Raw genomic sequence first — 23,533 nt, 5'->3', positions numbered from 1 at the left:
TGGCTCTTTGTAGCTATAACAGCCTTTGCTCTAGTGCACTGCCACTGCCAATGGCCTTTTCTGCCACATGCCTTGCAGAATTGATGAAAAGCTGGGCACTTTTTTTATTCATCCATGGGATGTGGGCGTCACTGGCAATAAAAGGCCAGCATTTATTGCCCATCCCTAATTGCCCTCATTCCTGTGGGTCTGGAGTCACATGTAGACCAGAGCAGATAAGGACAGCAGATTTCCTTCTCTAAAGGACATTAGTGAACTAGATGTTTTTTTTACAACAATCGACAATTGTTTTGTGGTCAAAATCAGACTTCAATTCCAGATTTTCATTGAATTCAAATTTCACCATCTGCCATGGTGGGATTCAAACCTGGGTCCCCATAGCATTATCATGAGTCTCTGGAATACCAGTCCAGTGACAATACCACTACTCTACCACCTCCCCATTTCCTTGGTGCATGCAGGAAGCCACATCTTCCACATGTCGTGCTAGGTTTAGGTGTACTAGTAAGTGTGTTAACAATTGGAGTGATACTTAGGACCTGTAAGCTTCATCAACCTGTGAGGATAGCTTCGTACTTACATTCATCCTTGAGTAGCTCTTCGTTGCTATATGTTTTGAGCTTGTCTAGATGACCTTTCTGGTATGCATCCATGGGAGTGAACGCAATCAACAATTCTGTCTGCTAGCTGTGCATTTGAAAAATCACAGTATGTACCCTTTTATCTGCATCTACTGAAGAAGTGGTCTATGGATTCTGTAGGCTGTTGTCGAAATTACTTAAACTTTAGTCGATGAATACAGAAGTTTAACCTGATTCTGAACTGGTCTTCCAATGTAATCCCTATCTTTTGGGGACCTTTAGCTCTTCTGCTATTAATCCTGACATGTTCAGCCTGTGTAGACTTTCATTCCCAATTGCTAGGTGAATTTTTATGGCTTTTTTGTCTGGCTCAGACACACCTGAATCAAGAAACCATAGCTCTGCATGCTGTTTGAACATTTTGAATTTGAATAGTGGGTCAGCTGCATCCTAATTCAAACTGGAGAATTTTGTGGAAATTTTTATGATATCCCTTTGACCTTACTTCTCCTTTAGTCCCTGGGATGAGTGTCACTGTAACTGCTTTTCCAAAGCTCTGTCCATTATAATCACAACATGATTTTTATGACTTTTTTTGTATTTGTGTTTATTTGACTATCCCTTATTCACTATCGAACCGGCCCACACCCTGGTCACTCGCCTTGCCTGACTGAGCTAACCCAAGACTGGTCCTCTCGACATGCTGTCCCAATCACTGCACTGAAAGACTATGATCTGCAATCTCACCCCATGAGGGATCCATCTGCTTACCAGCTCTTTACTTGAGCACTATGTCTTCAAAGCTTTTTTGCACAGTCAGCACATTGCGCTTTCAACACTCTTCAGCACTTCAAATTTGTTGTGGTCTGACCAGAATGTTGAGGGACATCTCATGCCATGTAGCATGATCTAAGACTGTTCCCCATGTTGTGCCTTTATTGAACTTGCTGCCCGGCTGAGTACTATGTTGTTTATAAAAACACATGGTGTGCAGCAGTGGTTCCTTCTAATAATATAACATAATGATATAAAGGCACCAATCGCTCATAATGGATTGGGTGAACATGTTGTGGGTTTATTTATTAAGGCTAGGCACATGAGAACAGATATACATAGGTATAAAGATTAAGGACACCAGCAGCAGAGCTGCCCATGTGTGTGCTCCGCTTAAAAGCAAAAGTGGAACTAAATTGGATCGCATGACATACTTCCATTCTCGTGATGAAATGCTGCTATCCTGGACAAAAATAAATGAACACAACTGCAATAAAGTATTAACACAGTTTATTGAATCTGCTCGTACTCATGTATTTAATGTCAACTTAAATGCTGGGCTACATATTTTCCTTTACATCTTATTTATTAATGCTCGTGCTCGGTTCTACCTGTACGTCGGGCATTATGGACCCTTTTAACTTTATACAATTGAAACTTGGAAAAATAAAAATTTTCTTTAAAAAAAAAAATCCGTTCTCACTCGCCTCCCAGCAGTCTGTTTGACAGAATCAGTCGGTGGCAGCGAAGGAGCCTGCCTCCCAACCCCCAACCTTGACGTGGCCTGAATAGTGGATAGCTGGAAGGGGTGGGAAAACCTGTTAATAGGAACAAAAACAAAGAACCATGCTCTCATTGGAGAACTACTTAGCAAGCAAAAAGATTGAAGTTTTATTTTGAAATAGCAGTCAATGCTTTTTCCAAACAGGTTGTTCCCTTTTCATTCCAGAGCTTGAGGCTCTCAGTTAGAACAAAACATCCCCATGAGTAAAACAATAACCAACCATCAATGTCCTCACCATGGCCATAGATGCATAGTTTTTTGGGACATTATATCACCTTCATTATTTTTTGTTGAATGTACGGGCATGTCTCCCTTGACATTTTATTATAGTGGTGTCATCTGCAAAGTATGAGGAGGAAAGATTTACAGGGAATAAGCATGACACATAGGAAGAATGCCTGATAAGTATGACTTCTAGCATATAGATAGTGTGGGCAAGAACCAGCAAAGGAGGTGGAGAAATCGCCATAGAACTGGATATGCTGAATGAACTTCACCATATTTGCATGAGAATCAAGTGGTGCTAAGTTTCAGATCTGATGTAAATGTGTTTGTTCCTCTTCTTTATATCGACATTTTTAAAAAAATAATCGGTCATCTGTGGATGTTACATGGTAAAAGGGAAACAAAAGAAAACTTTGAAAAGGCACCAGAGCTGTATCATTATTCTCTGAAATCATCTCCAAAAAGCTTAGGCCAGCTTACACCACGTGCTAAATGGACTTGATACAGAAATTTTCCAGGACTGCCTGATTGTAGGCCGAATTTGCAGAGGGTTTCCATAGAAACCGATAGACACCTCAACGATCTGCAGCCTCGGTGCTGCCAGAGTCACATGAATTTTTAGTTTCTCTTGTTCACCATTTGTTGCCGTAGTCTGTCTCTCTTTTTCTTTTCTATGAGTCTGTAAGGAAAAAAATGAGAGAAAGGAATGAATGAGTTTATCAATCCCCAAAAAAGGCAGATATACTTTATTTGCTGTGCTCATCTAAAAGAGGCACATTAGTGCTAGCAATGCAACAGTTTTCATTTCACACACGCAATGTTAGCATCAGGCATTCCTGGATCAGATGAAGCATAGCCATATGGCAACCATAGTTCAGCAGCAGCAATCTCACTTTGGAGTTAGCAGGTCCTGGGTTCAGGCTCCACTCAAGAAGCTTGAACACAAAATCTAGGATGACACTCCGATGCAGTACTGAGGGAATGCTGCACTGTCAGAGGTGCCTTCCTTTGAGCAATGTGTTAAATTGAGGCTTCAATAGCCCTTGCAGTCAGAAATAAAAACCAACGTTTATCCCACAACCAAAACAGGTCTGGTAATATATCACATTGTTGTTTGTGAATGTTTGCTGTGTGCGAATTGGTTACTCCATTTCCAACATTACACAGCAACACTTCAAAAGTCCTCATCGTGTTTAAGGCACTTTAGGGCAACCAGAAGTTGTTAAAAAAAATATATAAATGCAAGTTTTTCTTTATTTGCAAAGAAAACAGCTCTATCTCTGCTCCAGCAATATTTCAATCCAAACTCAGAAGCCTATTATACAATTGTGACATTTATTTCAGTTTTGTACATCAGTATTCTTGTGGCTTCTCTGAGTGGGATGGCCAACTTTTAAAAATCTATTATCCACCTTGAGCTGTGGGCGTTGCTGGTGATTGTATTGCTCAACCCCAGCTGCCGTGAAAAATTAGCGGTGGGCCTTCTTCTTGAACCACTGTAGGACTTGGCACAACTGAGTGGCTTGCTCGGATACTTGAGAAGCCAGTTTAAGTACAACTACGTTGGTGTGGGAGGAGAGTCAGATATGCGCCACACTGGATAAGCAGGTTTCCTTGCCTGCAGTATGTTGGATCAGATCTTGCTGGAATGGGGCATCTCAGGACATATACTGTTATCTTTTCTCCTTTCACCGTTCAGCCTGAATTGTTTTGCACCATAACTTGCTGGAACTGTGAGCGGGTAAGTGGAGAGCAATGAGGCATCTGAGACCTTTGTGAATGGCGGGACCAAATGTGTACCTCCTTCATCAGTGAGATTTAAGGATTGAGAAGGAAGCAGAGGAATGATAGAGGAGGTAGGTGGATTAGTGTCATATCAGGTATAGAAGGATAAATAAAGGGAGAGAAAGAAAGGTATCCAATGATGAAAGAGGGAAAAAAGAGACAGAGGAATGTAAGAAAAAAATTCACCATCTCTAACTTATTATGCAGCATTATGATGGAACAGCTTAAATTGTTTCCTTTCCTGGTTCAGAGAGATTGATTAGCATGTATTCTGTATCATGAAAAGGTACGTACATCATTACATTCCAGTCCTAACTGGTTTAATGTGTAACTAAAGTGCAAGTCCAGGAAGTATTTAAAAATAACGGGAAATCTGAGATTGAGATGCCCCTTGTGTGAAGCAAATGCTGACATATCACATAAATCAACCAGAAAGTTTTGGAAAATTGCAACTCACGCCAGCACCATCAGTCCCCTAAACTTGCTAGCTGACTTGTGCATTAATAGCAGTGTGCATCATTATCAAGCTATTATCTTCACAGCAATTTTCAACTCATTCACGAACCATTAATGTTGAATTAGTGTGATCAATCCATGTTCAATTGGAACTGCACTGAACCTGTTACGACTCATTTCACAAGGAATTCTGTGGGAAAAGACTTTCATCCCATCTGTCTGGTTCTAGATTTGAATCTAGGTCCCAAAAGTAAAAAGCCAGCACCTAGTCCACTGCTTGAAATTATACTATGCTGGGGCAACATAACCAAGGGATAAACAAGAAATATGTAATCGTGGAAGAAGACCATTTGGTTGATTGTGTTGTTACTGGTTCTTTGCTAGGACAATTCAAAAGTAATCCCACTGTCCCCTGGTCTCCACCGATGGATGAAGCTCATTCCTGGTGCCCTAATTATTGTATGTGTAGCTCAGCTAGAACTTTATCAAACTGTGCCTGAACATACATCTATACAATTTTCCTGACATTCTGAACACACTCCGATTTCCCATTTACCGTTTGTTTCGAGCTTCGGTTAGCTCCATCAGCTGATCCTGCGCAACCCGTAGCTCATCCAGCTGTTGCTGGTACCGGGAGTCACAGCCATTGTTCCGTTCAAAACTCGACACCTGACTGGAAAGCTCATTTGTTCGGTCGCGTAGTTGCTGGATGGACGAGTAGAGGTTCTCATCGTCTTCCTCCTGTTTGAAGATAGAGTATTACTTAATTCCACTTCACCCAGCATGTCAAGGCCTCACACACTTGGTCCAAATAAATGCCATTTTTTAAGGGAACTCTAGTCGGTTTTAAGTTAAGTGCCCTTCATTATCTTCATTATCATATGACTAAAGATTTGCCAAATACTTTTACGCCATACAGGGTGTATATATACACTGATCAACTGAGGCAGCCTATTCAATTCACACCTTTTAAAAAATATTCTGCTTTTCTATTATTACAACCAAAGTGAATAACCTCACATTTCCCCATATTATGCTCCAGATGCCAGTGTTGCTCACTTAAACTGTGTATATCTCTTTGCAGCTTCTTTGTGCCACCCTCACAGCTTGTGTTCCCACCTAGGCTGCAGTGACCAATTTTCCTAAGTAATTCAAGGGAAACTGCAGGGCCAAAATATTGCATTCGTCAGGCGGGCGCGCGCCCAACCCGAACGAGCGTAAAATGACGCGCGATGGAGTTGGGTAAGCCCTAAAAAATCCAAAGGCCGCTTGGCCTTTCCGCCTACCCATCAAACTTAAGTTTGGGTGGGCAGCAAAAAATTGAACTTAATTATGACTTTAATAGTCTTAATAGGCCTGTTAATTGTTGGCGGGCGCTCTGCCAACTCCTGCGCCTGCCGACCAATTGAAATATTGCGCGAGTGTGTGAGGACATCTGGGCACTCGCCCGACGTCATCGTGCGTCACTTTATGCTCATTCGGGCCAGGTGTGCACCTGCCCAACGAGCGCTATATTCTGGCCTAGGAAACCTCATCTACAGACTGGATGAAGTTTTCAACAGCAAATAAAAATGAAATAAAAATGTTTAAATTTCATTCATAACATGTCCCCTCATGTGACTCTGTCACACAAGCAGGGACATGTTTTTAACATTTTTAAAATCTTTCTTTTTTGATTTCAAAAATCTTCATCTGCCTGAGGCAGCTCTGTGCATCAAGGAGCTTTTCCTACCTGCACCTGCGCACATGCGGGAACGTCCTTGCTCGCCCTCCTTGCCCCCCGACACAGGCAGCACTGAGCGCTGCAGCGAGTGTTTTGCCGCTCGCCCCCACCAAGCTCACCCAACAAATGGAAAATCCTGACCCAGAAATTTCACTAAAGGATTGGTGTAAATTCATGGTCAATCATAAATGCCCATAACTGGCTACCTGATGTACACTGTGTCACAGTCATGTTTAATATTAATAAGATGGGTGACTGCAAGATAGTTTCAAAAGATAATTGGATATAACTTTGACAAGGAAAACATTGCAGGGCTATGAGGAAAGAGTGAGGGAGTGGGACTCTCTATCAAAGTACTGGTACAGACTTGATGCAGTGAATGGCTTCCTTCCATGTTGTAAGATTCCATGAAAAAACCCTACCAATTCCTGCCACAAAATAAAAGCAGGTGAGCTAGAGAAAATTAACTGTTTCAAATAGGATCTAGATTGCTTACTATAGACAGAAGCAGAAACTCAGATGATCAAATACTCCATGGCCCATAATAAAAAAGATTTACTTTTTTTTATTCATTCACGGGATGTGGGCTTCGCTGGCTGGGCCAGCATTTATTGCCCATCTCTAGTTGCGCTTCAGAAGGTGGTGGTGAGCTGCCTTCTTGAACTGCTGCAGTCCATGTGGTGTCGGTACATCCACAGTGTTGTTAGAAAGGGAGTTCCAGGATTTTGACCCAGTGACAGTGAAGGAATGGCGATATATTACGAAGTCAGGATGGTGAGTGACTTGGAGGGCAACTTCCAGGTGGTGGTGTTCCCAGCTAGTTGTTGCCCTTGTCCTTCTAGATGGTAGTGGTCGTGGGTTTGGGAGGTGCTGTCTAAGGAGCCTTGGTGAGTTCCTGCAGTACATCTTGTAGATGGTACACACTGCTGCTACTGCATGTTGGTGGTAGATGGAATGAATGTTTGTGGATGAGATGCCAGTCAAGCAGGTTGTTTTATCCTGGATGGTGTCAAGTTTCTCAAGTGTTGTGGGAGCTGCATTCATCCAGGCAAGTGAGGAGTATTCAATCATAGTCCTGAGTTGTGCCTTGTAGATGGTGCACAGGCTTTGGGGAGCCAGGAGGTAAGTTACTTGCTGCAGGATTCCTAGCCTCTGACCTGCTCTTGTAGCCACACTATTTATATAGCAGTCCAGTTCAGTTTCTGGTCAATGGTAACCCCCAGGATGTTGATAGTGGGGGATTCAGTGATGGTAATGCCATTGAATGTCAAGGGGAGATGGTTAGATTCTCTTTTGTTGGAGATGGTCATCGCCTGGTACTTATGTGGGCGAATATTACCTGTCACTTGTCAGCCCAAGCCTAGATATTGTCCAGGTCTTGCTGCATTTGGACATGGACTGCTTCTCTATCTGGGGAGTCATGAATGGTGTTGAACATTGTGCAATCATCAGCGAATATCCCCACTTCTGACCTTATGATGGAAGGAAGGTCATTGATGAAGCAGCTGAAGATGGTTGGGCCAAGGACTCTACCTTGAGGAACTCCTGCAGTGATGCCCTGGAGCTGAGATGACTGACCTCCAACAACCACAACCATCTTCCTTTGTGCTAGATATGACTCCAACCAGTGGAGAGTTTCCCCCCGATTCCCATTGACTCCAGTTTTGCTAGGGCTCCCCTTAATGCCTCACTTGGCCAAATGTGGCCTTGATGTCAAGGGCAGTCACTCTCACCTCACCTCGGAAGCTGAGCTCTTTTGTCCATATTTGAACCAAGGCTGTGTGGCTCTAGGCAGAACCCAAACTGGGCATCAGTGAGCAGCCTATTACTAAGCAAGTGCCGCTTGATAGCACTGTTGATGACCCCTTCCATTACTTTATGATTGAGAGTAAACTGATGGGGTGATAATTGGCCAGGTTGGATTTGTCCCGCTTTTTGTCTCCAGGACATAACTGGGCAACTTTTTGCATAGCCGGGTAGATACCAGTTGTAGTTGTACTGGAACAACTTGGCTAGGGGCGTGGCAAGTTCTGGAGCACAAGTCTTCAGCATTATTGTTGGAATATTATCAGGGCCCATAGCCTTTGCAGTATCCAGTGCCTTCAGCCATTTCTTGATATCATGCGGAGTGAATCGAATTGGCTGAAAACTCAATCTGTGATGCTGGGGACCTCTGGAGGAGGCCGAGATGGATCATCCACTCAGCACTTCTGGCTGAAGATTGCAGCAAATGACTCAGCCTTATCTTTTGCACTGATGTGCTGGGTTCCCCATCGTTGAGGATGAGAATATTTGTGGAGCCTCCTCCTCCAGTGAGTTGTTAAATTGTCCATGACCATTCACGACTGGATATGACAGGGTCGTAGATCTTAGATCTAATCCGTTGGTTATGGGATTGCTTAGCTCTGTCTGTTTTTTGCTGCTTATGCTGTTTGGCATGTAAGTTGTCCTGTGTTATAGCTTAACCAGGTTGGCACCTCAGTTTTAGGCATGCCTGGTGCTGCTCCTGGCATGCCCTCCTGCATTCTTCATTGAACCAGGGTTGATCCCTTGGCTTGATGGTAATGGTAGAGTGGGGGATTTGCGGGCCATGAGGTTACAGATTTTGTTCAAGTACAATGCTGCTGCTGTTGATGGCCCACAGCACCTCATGGATGCCCAATCTCGAGTTCCTAGATCTGTCCGAAATCTATCCCATTTAGCACGGTGGTTGTGCCACACAACACGATGGAGGGTATCCTTAACATGAAGGCGGGACTTCATCTCCACAACTACTTTGTGGTGGTCACTTCTACCAATACTGTCATGGACAGACGCATCTGCAGCAGGCAGGTTGGTGAGGATGAGGTCAAGTATGTTTTTCCCTCTTGTTGATTCTCTCGCCACTTGCCACAGACCCAGTCTAGCAGCTATGCTGGTCAGCTCGGCCAGTAGTGATGCTAATGAGCCACTCTTGCTAATGGATATTGAAGTCCCCCACCCAGGATACATTCTGTGCACTTGCCACCCATTCATCAGCTGAGGGAGGGCGGTACGTAGTAATCAGCAGGAGGTTTCCTTGCCCATTTTTGACCTGATGCCACAAGACTTCATGGGGTCTGGAGTCAACGTTGAAGACTCCCAGGGCAACTCCCTCCCAACTGTATACTACTGTGTCGGCACCTCTGCTAGGTCTGTCCTGCCGGCAGGACATACCCAAGGATAGTGATAATGGTGTCTGGGACATTTACTGTAAGTTATGATTCATTGAGTATGACTATGTCAGGCTGTTGCTTGACTAGCTCTCTCAATTTTGGAACTAGCCCTCAGATGTAAGTAAGATCGACAGGGCTGAGTTTGCCGCTGTCGTTTCTGGTGCCTAAGTCGATGCCAGGTGGTTCATCCGGTTTCATTCCTTTTTTGAGGCTTTGTAGCCTCAACTGAATGGCTTGCTGGTCCATTTCAGAGGGCATTTAAGAGTCAACCACATTGCTGTGGGTCTGGAGTCAATGATAACCTCCAGAATGTTGATTGTGGGGGATTCAATGCCATTGAATGTCCATTACTTGGATGAAGAGACAGAGAATAACGTATCTAAGTTTGCAGACAATGCAAAGCTAGGTGGAAACACAAGCTGTGAGGATGACACAAAGAGGCTGCAAAGAGATACAGACAGTTTAATTAAATGAGCAACACAATGCTATATGGAGTATAATGTGGGGAAGTGTGAAGTGTAAAGTTACACTTTGGTTGTAATAATAGAAATGCAGAATATTTTTTAAAAGGCGTGAATTGAATAGGTTGCCTCAGTTGATCAGTGTATATATACACCCTGTCTGGCTAGAAGTGTTTGGCAAACCTTTAGTCATATGATTACAGAGGCATAAATTGTGAAGTGATTCATCACATCATCTACATGTGTCACAACTTCTGTGTGTCACTCTCTACCTGAAAGTGGTGGTTTCAGTGAATGCATGAGTGTGTGTGAGGTTTCCGGTTCTCTCTGTATGTGTGCTGTTGTCCTCTCTCTGTATGTATGCTATTTAATCATAGTAATATATCCCTTTAATTACTTATGACATTATTATCTGCTGCTTGTTGCATCAAAGCTTCCAATGCTTCTATCCCTGCCCTACTGGGAAAGTGCTACTCAGTTCTCTACTAGTCCTTGACACCAGGGTTGAGCTTAAGCATTCTATATGTGGCCAGTTGCAATTACATAACAATCCTACCCCTCTGCATCTAGTTGTAGAATGAGACTACATTGCGACATTGTATGTGTGGGATGGAAAATAGGTCAACGTTCTGTTTTCAAATTTTCCGTTTTCTGCGCACAGTTATGGCGAAACCTTTTGCAAAATTTTCTTGGAGTTTCCTTTAACTGTTTCCTATGCATGAGCAGGAGTTGAAGAAAGCAGTCTATAAGAAGGGTGCTATGCCTCATGGCATCCATTTTAGAAGGGGCAAGATTGGCTAAAGGGCACAGCAGCTAATTCACTTTTGCCCTTCTTCCAATCACATAGCTGGAGATGGGGAGAAAAATGGCTGGTGTAAGGAAATAAAGATTCTTTGGTAGCTCAGACACATTCCTTTTTCAAGATGTCATGCTACAAGGATTAACACCTGAGATTCCCCTTTCCCTATACTCCTGCTCTCACTATCATAGTCCAGAAATGAGATGGCAGGGCAGGTGGACAAGGTGGGAAAGGAATGCTTTCCTTTATTCAATGAGGTATTGAAAACAAAAGCAGGGATGTAATGACGGAACTGTATAAAATGCTGGTTAGGCCACAGCTGGAACTTTGTGTACAGTTCCGGTCGCCAAATGACAGGAAAGACATGATTGCTCTGGAGACACTGCAGAGAAGATGTACAAGAATGTTGCCAAGACTTGAAAATTGCAGATATGAGGAGAGATTGGATAGGCTAGGGTTGTTTTCCTTAGAACAGAGAAGGCTAAAGGGTTACTTTATTGAGGTGTACAAAATTATGAGGGGCTTAGATAGAGTAGTCAGAAAGACTTGTTTCCCTTAGCTGAGGGATCAATTACTGGAAACATAAATTTAAGGTGATTGGTAGAAGGATTGGAGGGGACATGATGAGAAAATTTTTCACACAGAGGGTGGTGGGCGTCTGGAATTCACTGCCTCAGTTGGTGGTTGAGACTGAAACGCTCAACTCATTTAAAAGGTACCTGGATCTGCATCTGAAGTGCTGTAGCCTGCAGGTTACTAGGTGCTGGTAATTGGGATTAAAATGAGTGGTTAGTTTCTTTTTTCTCATTTTGGCCAGTGCAGATATGATGGGCTGAATGGCCTCTTTCTGCACTGTAACTTTTCTATGGTTCTATGGTCATCAAGGTGGAGATACAGATTGGGGGCCAGGTGATTTTGTGCAGAGGAAGACGGAAGAGGAAGAGGCAGAGGTCACTTTTCTTGTGGGTGGCAAGCCTGTCACATCTTCGAGTGCCTGGTCACCAAATAGGAAAGACTGCCTTCAGGATGTTCCACAAGCTCTACCATTGGAAAAATGCTAAGTACAGGAGAGGATATGTTATTTTCCAGGCTGATCAGCCAGGAACGTCTGATGATTGACGATGTGACGAGGCCGCTTGCTTTGTAGACAGTTTCCTGCTTTCTCACCAATTCCTGGGTAAGATCACCCCATTCTATTCACCTGAGAAGGATGAGAAGCTGAGTGCAACCCTGCCAGGATTTGAAATCCGATGCCATCCTTCCCTGAGTCCAGCATTCAAATGATTTTCCAGCATTGAATATAGGTCTGAAAATAGGTTATCACCCAATCTTTAAACTGGACTATGACTAGAAAAGGACAGGAAAGGTGAGGGGACTTGAGCATCTTTAGCTCCAGTCAGTACGTCGGAAAAATAGAAGATAATATACTTCAAAATATCTAGAGCATGGTTACATCCTATTTTTCATTTTGTCCCTCATACAAAGGATGGGGAAATGGAATGCAAACCTGGCAGGTGTCACATGCTTTAAAGGGAGTGGCTCCCACTTTGGCAGCATCGTAGTGAGTAAATGATTGGTGGCAATAATGGGAAAGCTCGAATCTTAATTTATCAATGCAGTTTTGAAATAATGAGCACCTGAGATAATCTAATAGAAAAATAATAATTTTGAAGATTACAGAATGCATCGAATTTAAAGGATTTCCATAGAGTTTTGATTCCCAAATAGTTACTGGTCAAGGTTTGCATAAAAAGTTCTATACAGAACAGCTACAGATGATGTCATCCTACCCATAAGGCACAACAAGGGAAAGAAATGGAAACCCCCTGGTGATAAAGAGGTGAAATATTACAATGATGAATTATTATCTCCATGCTACATGGTCAGAATGCCTCCCTGAAAATCACTGTTGATGGTTGAATCAGAAAAAGCAATCATCTACCCTTTAAAAATAAACCACAGTTTTCACATAAATTTAAAGAAACTCATTTTTCTCTAATGAATTAACTAAAAATGCTGAGACACACTCTGTGGGTGGGATCTATAAGTGGTGACTGCTATACATGATATCCTATCACTATTACTGCTCCCTGGGCAATCAATGAAAGAGATCACAGTCAAAGACGTATCACTACTGGTGGTGGACTTTGTAAGTAAGGGTTCATCACTGTTATTTTGAACACTAAAATATACAGTGATAGACTGTTAAGGCTAAAAATCAATGGCCCAGATTTTGCAGTTGTGGAGATGGACGGCCAATTCGGCCTCATTACTCTGTGAAACAAACAGCATCTCTGATGCCTGAATATGCGCAGTTAATTGCGGAAATCTGGAACTTAATACTAGTGCTAGTCTGCTCCTCAATATCAGTTGACTTCTTTGCAGATAGAAATCTTAAAAATCACTTGATTTGATGGGAATTTCTACATTTTACGCTGTCTGACTCACTGCAAGAACCCTTAAAAAAGTTACACCCCATTGAATGAGATGTAGGTGTTTTTAGTAGCGTACTAAGTCCTAATTACTTTTGAATAACCTCTCTGGCCCTGAAAAGTTAATTTTATTTTTGAGGAGTATCAAATTACTCCATTATTATATAAAAAGGATTTTAAAAATTAATAGGAGGTTTGTTTATGAATTTTCAGCTTCTACCTTGATCCCATGTATGTCCAAATATTTATTTTGCTCTTCATAAAATAATTAAAAAGTGAAGAATAATTTACTCCCAGTATGCTGTTTGTGAGACTTCTTCAATGTGCTTGGCTGTTTATCCTGCTTGATGACATCACTGCTGCTAGATCTGATGCAGGAATGAAATAAACATGGGCAAAGGTAAAATCCACATAATAAAGGTGCTAGCTGGATCTTAGTGGGCAGCTTTCTTTGAGGTCAGCAGCGAGTGCTGTTACTTCATTGCTGATCACAAAATCCGGGCTCTTGACTTTTAGCGATGAACCTGGGTAATTACTTATTATGATTACAGAATCACAGAATCGCAGAATCACATAGTGCAGAAGAGGCCCTTAGGCCCGTTGAAGCTGCACCGACACGTGAGAAACACCTGACCTACCTGCCTAATCCCATTTACCAGCACTTGGCCCATAGCCTTAAATGTTATGATGTGCCAAGTGTTCATCCAGGTACTTTTTAAAGGATGTGAGGCAACCTGCCTCTACCACCCTCTTAAGCAGTGCATTCCAGACAGTCACCACCCTTGGGTAAAAAAGGTTTTCCTCTCATCCCCCTAAACCTCCTGTCCCTACCTTGAACTTATGTTCCCTTGTGACTGACCCTTCAACAAAGGGGAACAGCTGCTCCCTATCCACCCTGTCCATGCCCCTCATAATCTTGTACAGCTCGATCAGGTCGCCCTTCAGTCTTCTTTGCTCCAACGAGAATAACCCAAGTCTATCCAATCTCTCTTCATAATTTAAATGTTTCAGCCCAGAAAACATCCTGGTGCATCTCCTCTGTAACCCCTCTAGTGCAATCACATCCTTCATATAATGTGGCGACCAAAACTGCACACAGTTCTCCAGCTGTGGCCTCACCAAGGTTCTATACAACTCCAACATGATCTCCCTCCTTTTGTAATCTATGCCTCGATTGATAAAGGCAAGTGTCCCATATCCCTTTTTCACCACCCCCATGCCCAACCGCCTTCAGAGATCTATGGACACATATGCCAAGGTCCCTTTGTTCCTCAGAACTTCCTAGTGTCATGGTATTCATTGAATACTTCCTTGTCAAATTACTCCTTCCAAAGTGTATCACCTCACACTTTTCAGGGTTAAATTCCATCTGCCACTTGTCCGCCTATTTGACCATCCCGTCTGTATCTTCCTGCAGCCCAAGACACTCAACCTCACTGTTAACCACCCAGCCAATCTTTGTGTCATCTGCAAACCTACTCATCCTAACCCCCACGTAATCATCTATGTCATTTATATAAATGACGAATAATAATAATGGACTCTTTGGGCAAATTTGTGATGGGTAAGGAGTCATCTGGAATGACTGTTTAATGACATAATAATGCGACGTGAGCTCAGTCGAAATAATTTAAATAATTTCTGATTCATTTGGTGCATAACACTTTATGCACTGACGGCAACATATCTGTCAACGTACTCAATGGGTGAACATTTATTTTTGATAGACTATGGAAGCTCATATCCATGAATGATTCTCTTCATAAATACAAATGCTTGAATGGCTCTATGGATAAATGCCAATTTGTGAATGATTATGATTAGATGTTCTTTGCAGAGATTTTTTTTTTTTACTGAGCAGTACTGTCATGACGCACTTGATATAAAGATAACGTATCCACTGTGGTTCAAAACAAAGTTTTACCTTGGCATTGACTATTTCAATGTGAACAAGTAGAGAGGCCAGCTCTAGCTCCTCACTGTAACTGTTTTTCAAAGGCACGGATCTGTAACCTGTAAATAGAACAACATCTTGACATTCATCGGGGCATCACTGACAAGTAGAGGCATCAGCAGATAGGGACTAGTCCACACCAGCTCAGAAATGTACAATGCAATTTCAGTGAGCACACCCAGTATCAACACATGCACATGCACGCATATGCATACGCACACACTCATGCACACGAAGTCACTTACAATTTGCAGAGGCAGCCTAGCATATACCCAACAATGTTGGCATATGGAGCCATAACATTATATAACAGTTTATGTCTAAAGGGATGCAAGGTAGTCCATAAAAGTTAAGCTTCAACTCAGTTATAATATTCAGCATGGCAATATCATTTAAGCTTAAAGGATGAGATAACTGAACTCTTTGGCTTGGAGTCTAATATGTATGAGCAATGTCTGTGAAGGTCTCAATTTCCATGGGTAAACATTCATCATAACATAAGAACATGTATGTAGTTGAGTGTCATCAGATCACTGTTGTAAATGTCTGCTTTAAAAGTCAAGCTTTATCTTGACAGTATCCAGAAGTGAATATACAGCCATGATTGAATAAGATCAGAAAATTTAGGGACCGCACTTGCCTGTGGTGAGGTGTACCGTGCCAGCAGTGGGATGGTTGTCCTTGCCAAATCTTACAAAATAAGCCTCTCCCCTATGATAGCACAGGCATGCTTTTTACGGGAAAAAGTCCAGCATTGATAGATTGTATTGGCAATGAACCATGGTGGTATTGGGATTTAATGGTAAGAAGCTATGACGCTATCAAAGAAATTTTATGAATAAATTTTAACTGTATTTCAAGCAGATGATCTGTGTGAGATGTCCCTTCAATATAGAGATCCATCCACCACCACATGTTGTTGAGATCTGATGTATATAACTTGTGAAAGGGTACATAAATTGTGAGAAACTAGGAATGGTGGAGGTACAAAGAAACTTGTAAGTCTGAGTTCACAAATAATTAAAAGCTAGTGCGCAGGAACAAAGGGAAATCAAAAAAGCTAATAGAATTTTGATCTTTATCTCAAAGGGGAGGAAGCAATGCTTCAACAACACCAATTTGCATTTATCTAGCGCCTAAAATATTTCAAATTTCTCGCCAGGAGCATTATCAAACAAAATTAGACACTGAACCAGATAAGGGGACATTAGAACAGGCGATGCAAAATCTTGTTAAAAGATGTAGGTTTTAAGGAGTGTCTTAAAGGAAAAGAGAAAGTAGAGAGGCAAAGAGGTTTAACAAGGGAATTCCAGAGCTTAGGGGCTGGGCAGCTGAAGGCACAGTCGCCAGTGTTAGAGCAATTTAAATTGTTGATGTACAAGAGGCAAGATTTGGAGGTGCAGAGAAATCTCGGAAGGTTGTAATCTTGGAGGAGGTGACAGAGATAGGCAGGGCTTTGGCCATGGGGGACTTTAAAACAAGGATGAGAATTTTAAAATCAAAGCATTGTTGGGCTGACAGCCAATGTAGGTTAGAAAGCATAGGAGTGATGTGTGAAGGGGACTTGTTGTAAATTAGGATATGTGCAGCAGGATTTTGGGTGAGCTCAAGTTCATAGAGGGTGGAAATTGGGACACCGGCCAGGTGACTGTTCAAATAATGCAGATATAGCAACAAGGATGAGGGTCTCTGCAGTAGGTGAGATGAGGCAGCAGTAGGAAACAGGTAATGTTATGGAGATGGATGTAGGCAATGTTCAGGGGGAGGGATGGAGCCTTCAGTTGTATAGACCCTTAATCTGACTCCTTTCGGATTGGAATCAATGTTAAGCACTGCACCTCGGGTTGGATGTAGTGTTGTTGAAGGGGGTACAGCACAGATTCAGTAGAATTATAACAGGGTTTATGAAGGCAGGTTGCAATATTTTGGCTTGTCTTTTCTTGAACATAGAGGATTGTGGAGCAATTTGGTTGAAATGTTTACACATTAAAAAGATTTGAAAGCGTGGAATATATAGAAATTATTTCCTCTGGGGGAATCAAGAGCAAGGAGACACAGGGCCCGATTTTGCACCAGTGGCGGGTAGCTAGAGTCAGGAAATTTCCCGATGCAGTAGACCCACCTCAGTTGAAATCGCGCTGTCATACACAATTTTCATGGGAATGGTCGGTGCAGGATAACATTGGGCCACTGATCCTGGAAGCAGGTCCTAGGCAGTCATGGGAGGCAGGCGAGTGTTGAGGACCTGGATGGTTGGTGTAGTGGTGGGGGGGCATGGTGTGGTGGTGGGGGGGGCATGGTGTGGTGGTGTGGGGGCATGGTGTGGGGTGGGGGGTGTGTGGGTGGTGCGGGGTGGTGGGGGGGTGGTGGTGGTGGGGGGTGGGGCGGGTGGTTGTGGTGGACAGTATGGCGAGAAGGCCAAAAATTGGTTTAACGCCATCTTGAAACTAGTTTGCGATTGTCTGCTCTACCCATCAATGGCAGACCGCATTTCCCACCACTGCACATCAGGAACCTAATTTCAATACTTTAGTATCTCATCATAAGCCCAGCTCACCAGAATCATCCCCCCATGCTGGATCATTCGGGCACGTCAGCCTTCACAACTGTACATAAGCAACGTGCACCAGGCGAGCTGCACTTCGCTCGAAACTTCAGGATTTGTTTCCTGACCTTGCTTCGGGCAGCACTCGTGATCGTCAGAGCAAGCCTTTTGCAGACAGCACCACATCACTTTTAGGAGGGCCCATGGATAGGTTTCTACTTACCTGACCAGCTGTAAGGTGGGGGTGGCTTTTCAATGGCTAGAGGGCTGGGTCTTGCTTGGGGAAGGGGGAGAAGTGGCCTCAGGCAAGAGAAGTGGCTGCAGGGTGAGGGCTGTACTGTGGAAGCGAGGTGTCCCGGGGTGTGTGTGGTGGCACATGTTGGTCTGTGCAAGTAGCCTCAAGATAATGAGGGATGAGGAGGCAGTCTACAGAGGAGATAAGGCCAGATAGAGATGTGGGGGTGTGTGAGAGAGAGTGAACGGTGATGTCCCTTTAGCTGGCAGTGAGTGAAATACCAGTGAATGTGCGATGGCCTTGTGTGTGTATGAGTTTAGAGTGATAAGATGGTTGCCTTACCCTAGTGGCACGGATGAGATCATTCATCCATTTTCTGCAACTCCTGTGTGCAGCTTTGGCACTGACCACCTCTGCCACTGCCTCCCAAGCCAGAGTGGTCAGACTGATGGGCCTTCTACAGCCAGAGCGGGGCTACAGGACATTGTGGCGGGCCTCCATGGCCTCCAGAAGGCGGCCTAGGGATGCGTCACTGAATTGTGGGGGGCTGCACTCTTCTTGGCTTTTGGGGCCATGTCTTCACTGGAGCACTGCTGGGCTGCAAGCATTGAGAACTGTGTGTGTGGCTGCAGTTTAAATATGGTACCTGGCATGAGGGAGCGGCGAGGTAGCGGCATGGCAGGCAAATAGGGGGCCGCCCGCCAGCGAGACAGTGTGTTTCCTGTGGCTGCCTAATTAATGAGGCAGAAATGAGATGATACAGTGTGAAAAGCTGCCAATGCGGCCGGTGGGTAAAACATGCAATGGAACTGGCCAGGTTGGGAGTGTAGTGTGTGGGCTGGCTACCCGCACCCTTATCTCATGCTGGCGGAAATTGCCAGCACCGGGAATGGGGGCAGGAATCCCGGAATCGGATCCCACCTGCCATTTTTAAATGGCTCCGGAGTCGTCCGACCTCCACGAAAATCCAGACCATGACCTTAATTCTAGAGGCAGGCCATTCAGGAGCAAAACTGGGAAGCATTTTCATACAAAGCGTAGTGTAAATCTGGAACTTTCTCTGTCGTGGGTGAATGATCTAATCACTCCTGTTCCTGATGTTCCCTGTAGTCCTCATTCAGTAGTGGGTTTGAAAATTAAATGGCAAGTCCAGATCAGTGTGTGGAAACAAAAAAGATGTTGATCCTGATTTCCATGAGTATTGGCGCTCACTGCTTGAATCTGTGGGTGATGCCAGGCCAGGGTCTCTGCCATCAATTCTCTTTCTCTGTAAATGGGTATTTCACTGGCTCCTCAGCTGATGCCATTTTATATTGGGGAGGGTGGTACAGCTGTGGTATGAGCCCTCTTAACAAGGAAGAGTCATTTTTTATAAAAAAAACACTTGTATTGAGCTAAAACAAATTATGTTTAACATGTTCATTTCAAAATGGTTCTTGAGAAAAAATTCAACCTGTAAATTCACTCAGATACTTAAATGGACAGTGGCAGGCCCTTCCCAGGGTCAAGGTCTCCAGGGGAAGAAGTCCCACCCGCAGAGAGCTGCCGGCCAATCAGAGGCATACCGCTCTATTGAACAGTCGCGTCAGTGGGAAGGCGCTGGCTGCTGCTGGAATGACACCCACCCAAGGCCTAGCATCATCGCTGGATCCTAGGCCACTGGTGCGTGCTGGCGGGAGGAGGGGGGGTTGGTGGCAATGGCAGTTCTCACCGGGCCCCCCTTTCTGAGGCTGCATCCCTCGATCAGACCTTTGAAGGGACCACCCCTCCTCCTTCAAGGAACCCACAAGCAAACATGAAAGGATTTGCTTGTCATGCCTTCCGCATGGTGAGCACCGCCCACCTCCCCACCCCACCCCCCCAACCCCCCCCACCCCCACACACACACACAGTACCATTGGCGGTGGCATGAGGCACTGGAGTGAGAATTAATTACCCACTCAAGAGCCTCAACTGGCAGCAGGGTGGGAAAGCCACCCATGGTTCTTCCTGCACAGAATTGATTGCCCCAAAACTTGCCATGGGAGTGGGCATTAAATTCTGCCTATTCTCTCATCCTTCCCCACGGGGATCAGAAGAGAAGGACAACTTCTCTGAGCTAAATCCATGTTGCACTGGATGTGAGTGCGCTCAATGATGCACTCCCAGCACTATCATCCCTCACACTCTCACCTTATTAAAAAAAATTAAATAATATTTTTCATACTAGGTTGCTAGTTACCTGTTTTAAGTCCTTTTACTGGATAGGTTGCCTGGGCTAGGAAGTTGGGGTCACTGAACATGTCCTCATCATACACAATGAACTTCAAAAAGGCAAATTCGGGATTATTGATGTCAAAGACAAATTGCTTGAAGAGCCAGACAGGATTTAACCCATTATCCGCTGGAACAAAAATAAAACATAAGCAGATGCAATGAAATAATGCTTTATATAACATTTCTTTTCTCTGTGCTTCCTTTGTTACTTCACTTTTCTTCCCTCCTCTACCTCTACTTGAGCTTCCTGTGTAGTTCCCACAAACAGCCATTCCTTAAGACCCATTTCCAGCAAGGATAGTGATTAGAAACTGGAACCTTGGCTGATTTTCCATCCGTTTTGATGTCAGTGCTGGGCTCAGCTAACAACACAGAGCAGAGACTAAACCTGAGACCACTCTGGTCTGTATGTCTGAATTCCACACTGGACACAGAATTTACCAACTGAGTAAATAATAAATAATCCATTAAGTAGTTTAATGTAAAAACTGACAGGACTCTTTCCAGCATTATCTTTTAATGGCTACTCTCACCCCACAAACACACCCACACATACACATACACGACCCCTTACTCTGAGATTATGCCATCTGATCCTAGACTCTCCCAAAAGTGGAAACAACCTCTCAGCATCCACCCTGTCAAGCCCCCTAAGAATCTTATATGTTTCAATAAGGTCACTTCTCATTCTTCTAAACTCCCACGAGTACAGGCCCAACCTACTCAACCTCTCCTCATAAGAAAATCCCTCCATACTCGGGATCAACCTGGTGAACCTTCTCTGGACTGCTTCCAATGTCAGTATATCTTTCCTTAGGTAAGGGGACCAAAACTGTACAAGTAAAAGTATTGCTCAGGCAACACTAAACCATACAAAACAGAAAATCCCATGTTTGATCATTCAGTTAGCTGGGAGAGCATAAAGACATGGCTATTTGTGTCAGTGCTTTGCTCCCTGACTAGGAAGAGGAAGAGTCAGATTTTCTAAACTCAATTCTAGCTGGACCCCTGAGGAATGGATTGAGTCTATGATTCTGTTGGCATGCACTGTCAAAGCTCCCAAAGGAAGAATGACAACCCAGTGAGGGACCAGAGAGCTGCCAATGCACATGGAACTGTCTGCTAGAAAACAGCCAACCTCCTGGGGAATGGACAAAAATTGACAAAAGAAAAAATATGCATTAAATCAGAAAATGAAGTATTATAATCCCTTAGTTAATATGAGGTTATTTAGAATGATTCATTTATTAATGAGGGAGAGTCAAATGTGGGTTCTAAGTTTCTGTGAGAGCAAAATACTATGCATGCTGGAAATCTGAAATAAAAACAGAAAATGCTGGAAAAACTCAGCAGGTCTGGAAGCATCTGTGGAGAGAAAAACAGAGTTAATGTTTCGAGTCCATGTGACTCTTCTTCTGAGTCTGTATGACTCCAGAAGAAGTCATACAGATGCGAAATGTTAACTCCGTTTCTCTCTACACAGATGCTGCCAGATCTGCTGAGTTTTCCCAGCATTTTCAGTTTTTATTCTAAGTTTCTATAGTTCCTATTATTAAGTGAGATTTATGCAGTGTGTGTCATCGGGTTATATTTTTTGTATATCCTCACATATTTTGTATATTCACAGGGTGGTTTATGTGGAAAATTGAATCATTACACCGTACAAAGTGCCCTTTTGATGTTGGGATATATTCAAAGGCAAATTAAATAGTATTTTTCTTCTGAAAAGGATATTTTAGGATACAGTATATGAATAGTTTAAGACATGGCATGTAGTAAATGACTTTGGACCTCTGATTCCCAAACCTCTTCACCACTGGAGTTTTCCTCTTGTCATGTCTGGGTCTATTGTAGACTAATTGAAAGAGATTGATTGCTATGACTAGCCAAAATCTCCATTATTGCTGTATTATGTGACTGCCCGGATGATAGAAGGTCCTTTTTCATCTCGCAATTCCTGACGTACATCATTGGGAGCAGAATAGAAACAGCTTCATTCAGTAGACAATCCAGGCTGCACCAAAGTATTAATTAGGTTAGTGCAGAGGGGACTTCATTCTGGCCAGTCTACTGGTGCTCCGTGTACCTCACCTGGAAGTACTTAACTCAGCAGTATAAATTTTGTATCTATTCCATGCTGCACCCGCCTTTGAATACAAATTTACCAACAGAGATCAATAGGGAGGAAATGACGTATAGATTATTGGCAAAAAGCAATCTAATGGAAGGTCAATGCTTTGAAATGTTAACCCTGCTCTCTCCATAGATGTTACCTTTTCTGCTGAGTGTTTCCAGCATTTTCTGTTTTTACGTTAGATTTCCAGCATCTGCAGTATTTAACTTTCTGTGTAGATTATTAAAGCTGTTGAAATGATTCTAATGCTGTGTCTGACTCGGACTGTGCGTGGGGACTGAGAACATTATCAGCTGATCTTCAATGTCAAGCCTCATGCGAAGGATTCCCGACTGGTATGGCCCTTTCCCCTCCCCACAAAAAGGCTGCTGCTTTAGGGACCGAGAAGGGAGAAAAACACAGGGAGGTAAGGAAAAAATGTTGCCGGGAGCGTACAATCAGATCACCAGATCGCAAAGGAAGAGTTTCACTTACCCACTACCTCTGTTTTGTATTTGCTGTTGTCGTATTCGGCTCCACATACCTCCACCTCAACAAATGGACAAACAATGCTCCTCCCATTCTTGGGCAAGTGTCGTGCTCCCAAGATCTATCAATTTAAGAGAATGAAGTCAGTAAGGACTCTCATGTATTCATTTTTAAAAGGAGTGAGGACGCTGGATTTATGTCTCTCTCTCTCTCTGTCGCTCGAAGAACAAGGACACTTGCCACGGAGCCCATGGCAAGAGATTGCGCGTGGAGTTGTTTAATGTGGGGATGCTGACACTACCACACGGTTCTAGTGGACCAGGAAGTTGTTCCACTCTTACCGCCTGCCATAGGTGTATCTGTAGGATGTACAGGTTGACAATCAACCTGCTTTGCTACACCACAAACACACCCTCTGTGGCCATCAAGTCCTGGGATGGGACTTGAACCCAGAGCTTCTCACTGTTAGCAGTGCTACCCACTGCGCCAGAAGACCTCCTATGTTGAATTGATATATCACCCTGTAAAATAGCCATTCCCAACAGCTGGCAAATTAGTAATCCCGTGGGAAACTAAGCCATTCTACTCCATGCTGGGACAGCATTAGTGTTGCCACAACTTACAGCATATCAGGGCTGAAAAAAGTTCCTTGGGGTAGTGTCCTAGGCCCTACCATCTTCAGCTGCTTCATCAATGACTTTCCTTCCATCATAAGGTCAGAAGTGGG

General features: G+C 43.6%; 1 protein-coding gene across 2 annotated transcripts in view; it reads right to left on the bottom strand.

The window, feature by feature from the left end:
- Window positions 1-1,850: 1,850 nt before the first annotated feature.
- The window catches only part of LOC121279090 (1-phosphatidylinositol 4,5-bisphosphate phosphodiesterase gamma-1-like), a 280,051-nt gene continuing 258,368 nt past the window's right edge, over window positions 1,851-23,533 (bottom strand). For both annotated transcript variants that reach the window (XM_041190003.1, XM_041190004.1), the window contains exons 28-32: window positions 22,813-22,927; window positions 20,170-20,331; window positions 15,139-15,227; window positions 5,162-5,346; window positions 1,851-3,043 (exon numbers count right to left, since the gene is read on the bottom strand). In XM_041190003.1, coding sequence (XP_041045937.1) covers window positions 2,983-3,043; window positions 5,162-5,346; window positions 15,139-15,227; window positions 20,170-20,331; window positions 22,813-22,927 — 612 coding nt within the window. In that variant the 3' untranslated portion in view covers window positions 1,851-2,982. The remainder of the gene's footprint in view (window positions 3,044-5,161; window positions 5,347-15,138; window positions 15,228-20,169; window positions 20,332-22,812; window positions 22,928-23,533) is intronic.

The sequence above is a fragment of the Carcharodon carcharias genome, chromosome 6, assembly GCF_017639515.1.
Source record: "Carcharodon carcharias isolate sCarCar2 chromosome 6, sCarCar2.pri, whole genome shotgun sequence".
NCBI lineage: Eukaryota > Metazoa > Chordata > Chondrichthyes > Lamniformes > Lamnidae > Carcharodon > Carcharodon carcharias.
This window is presented reverse-complemented; position numbering and strand designations above follow the sequence as displayed.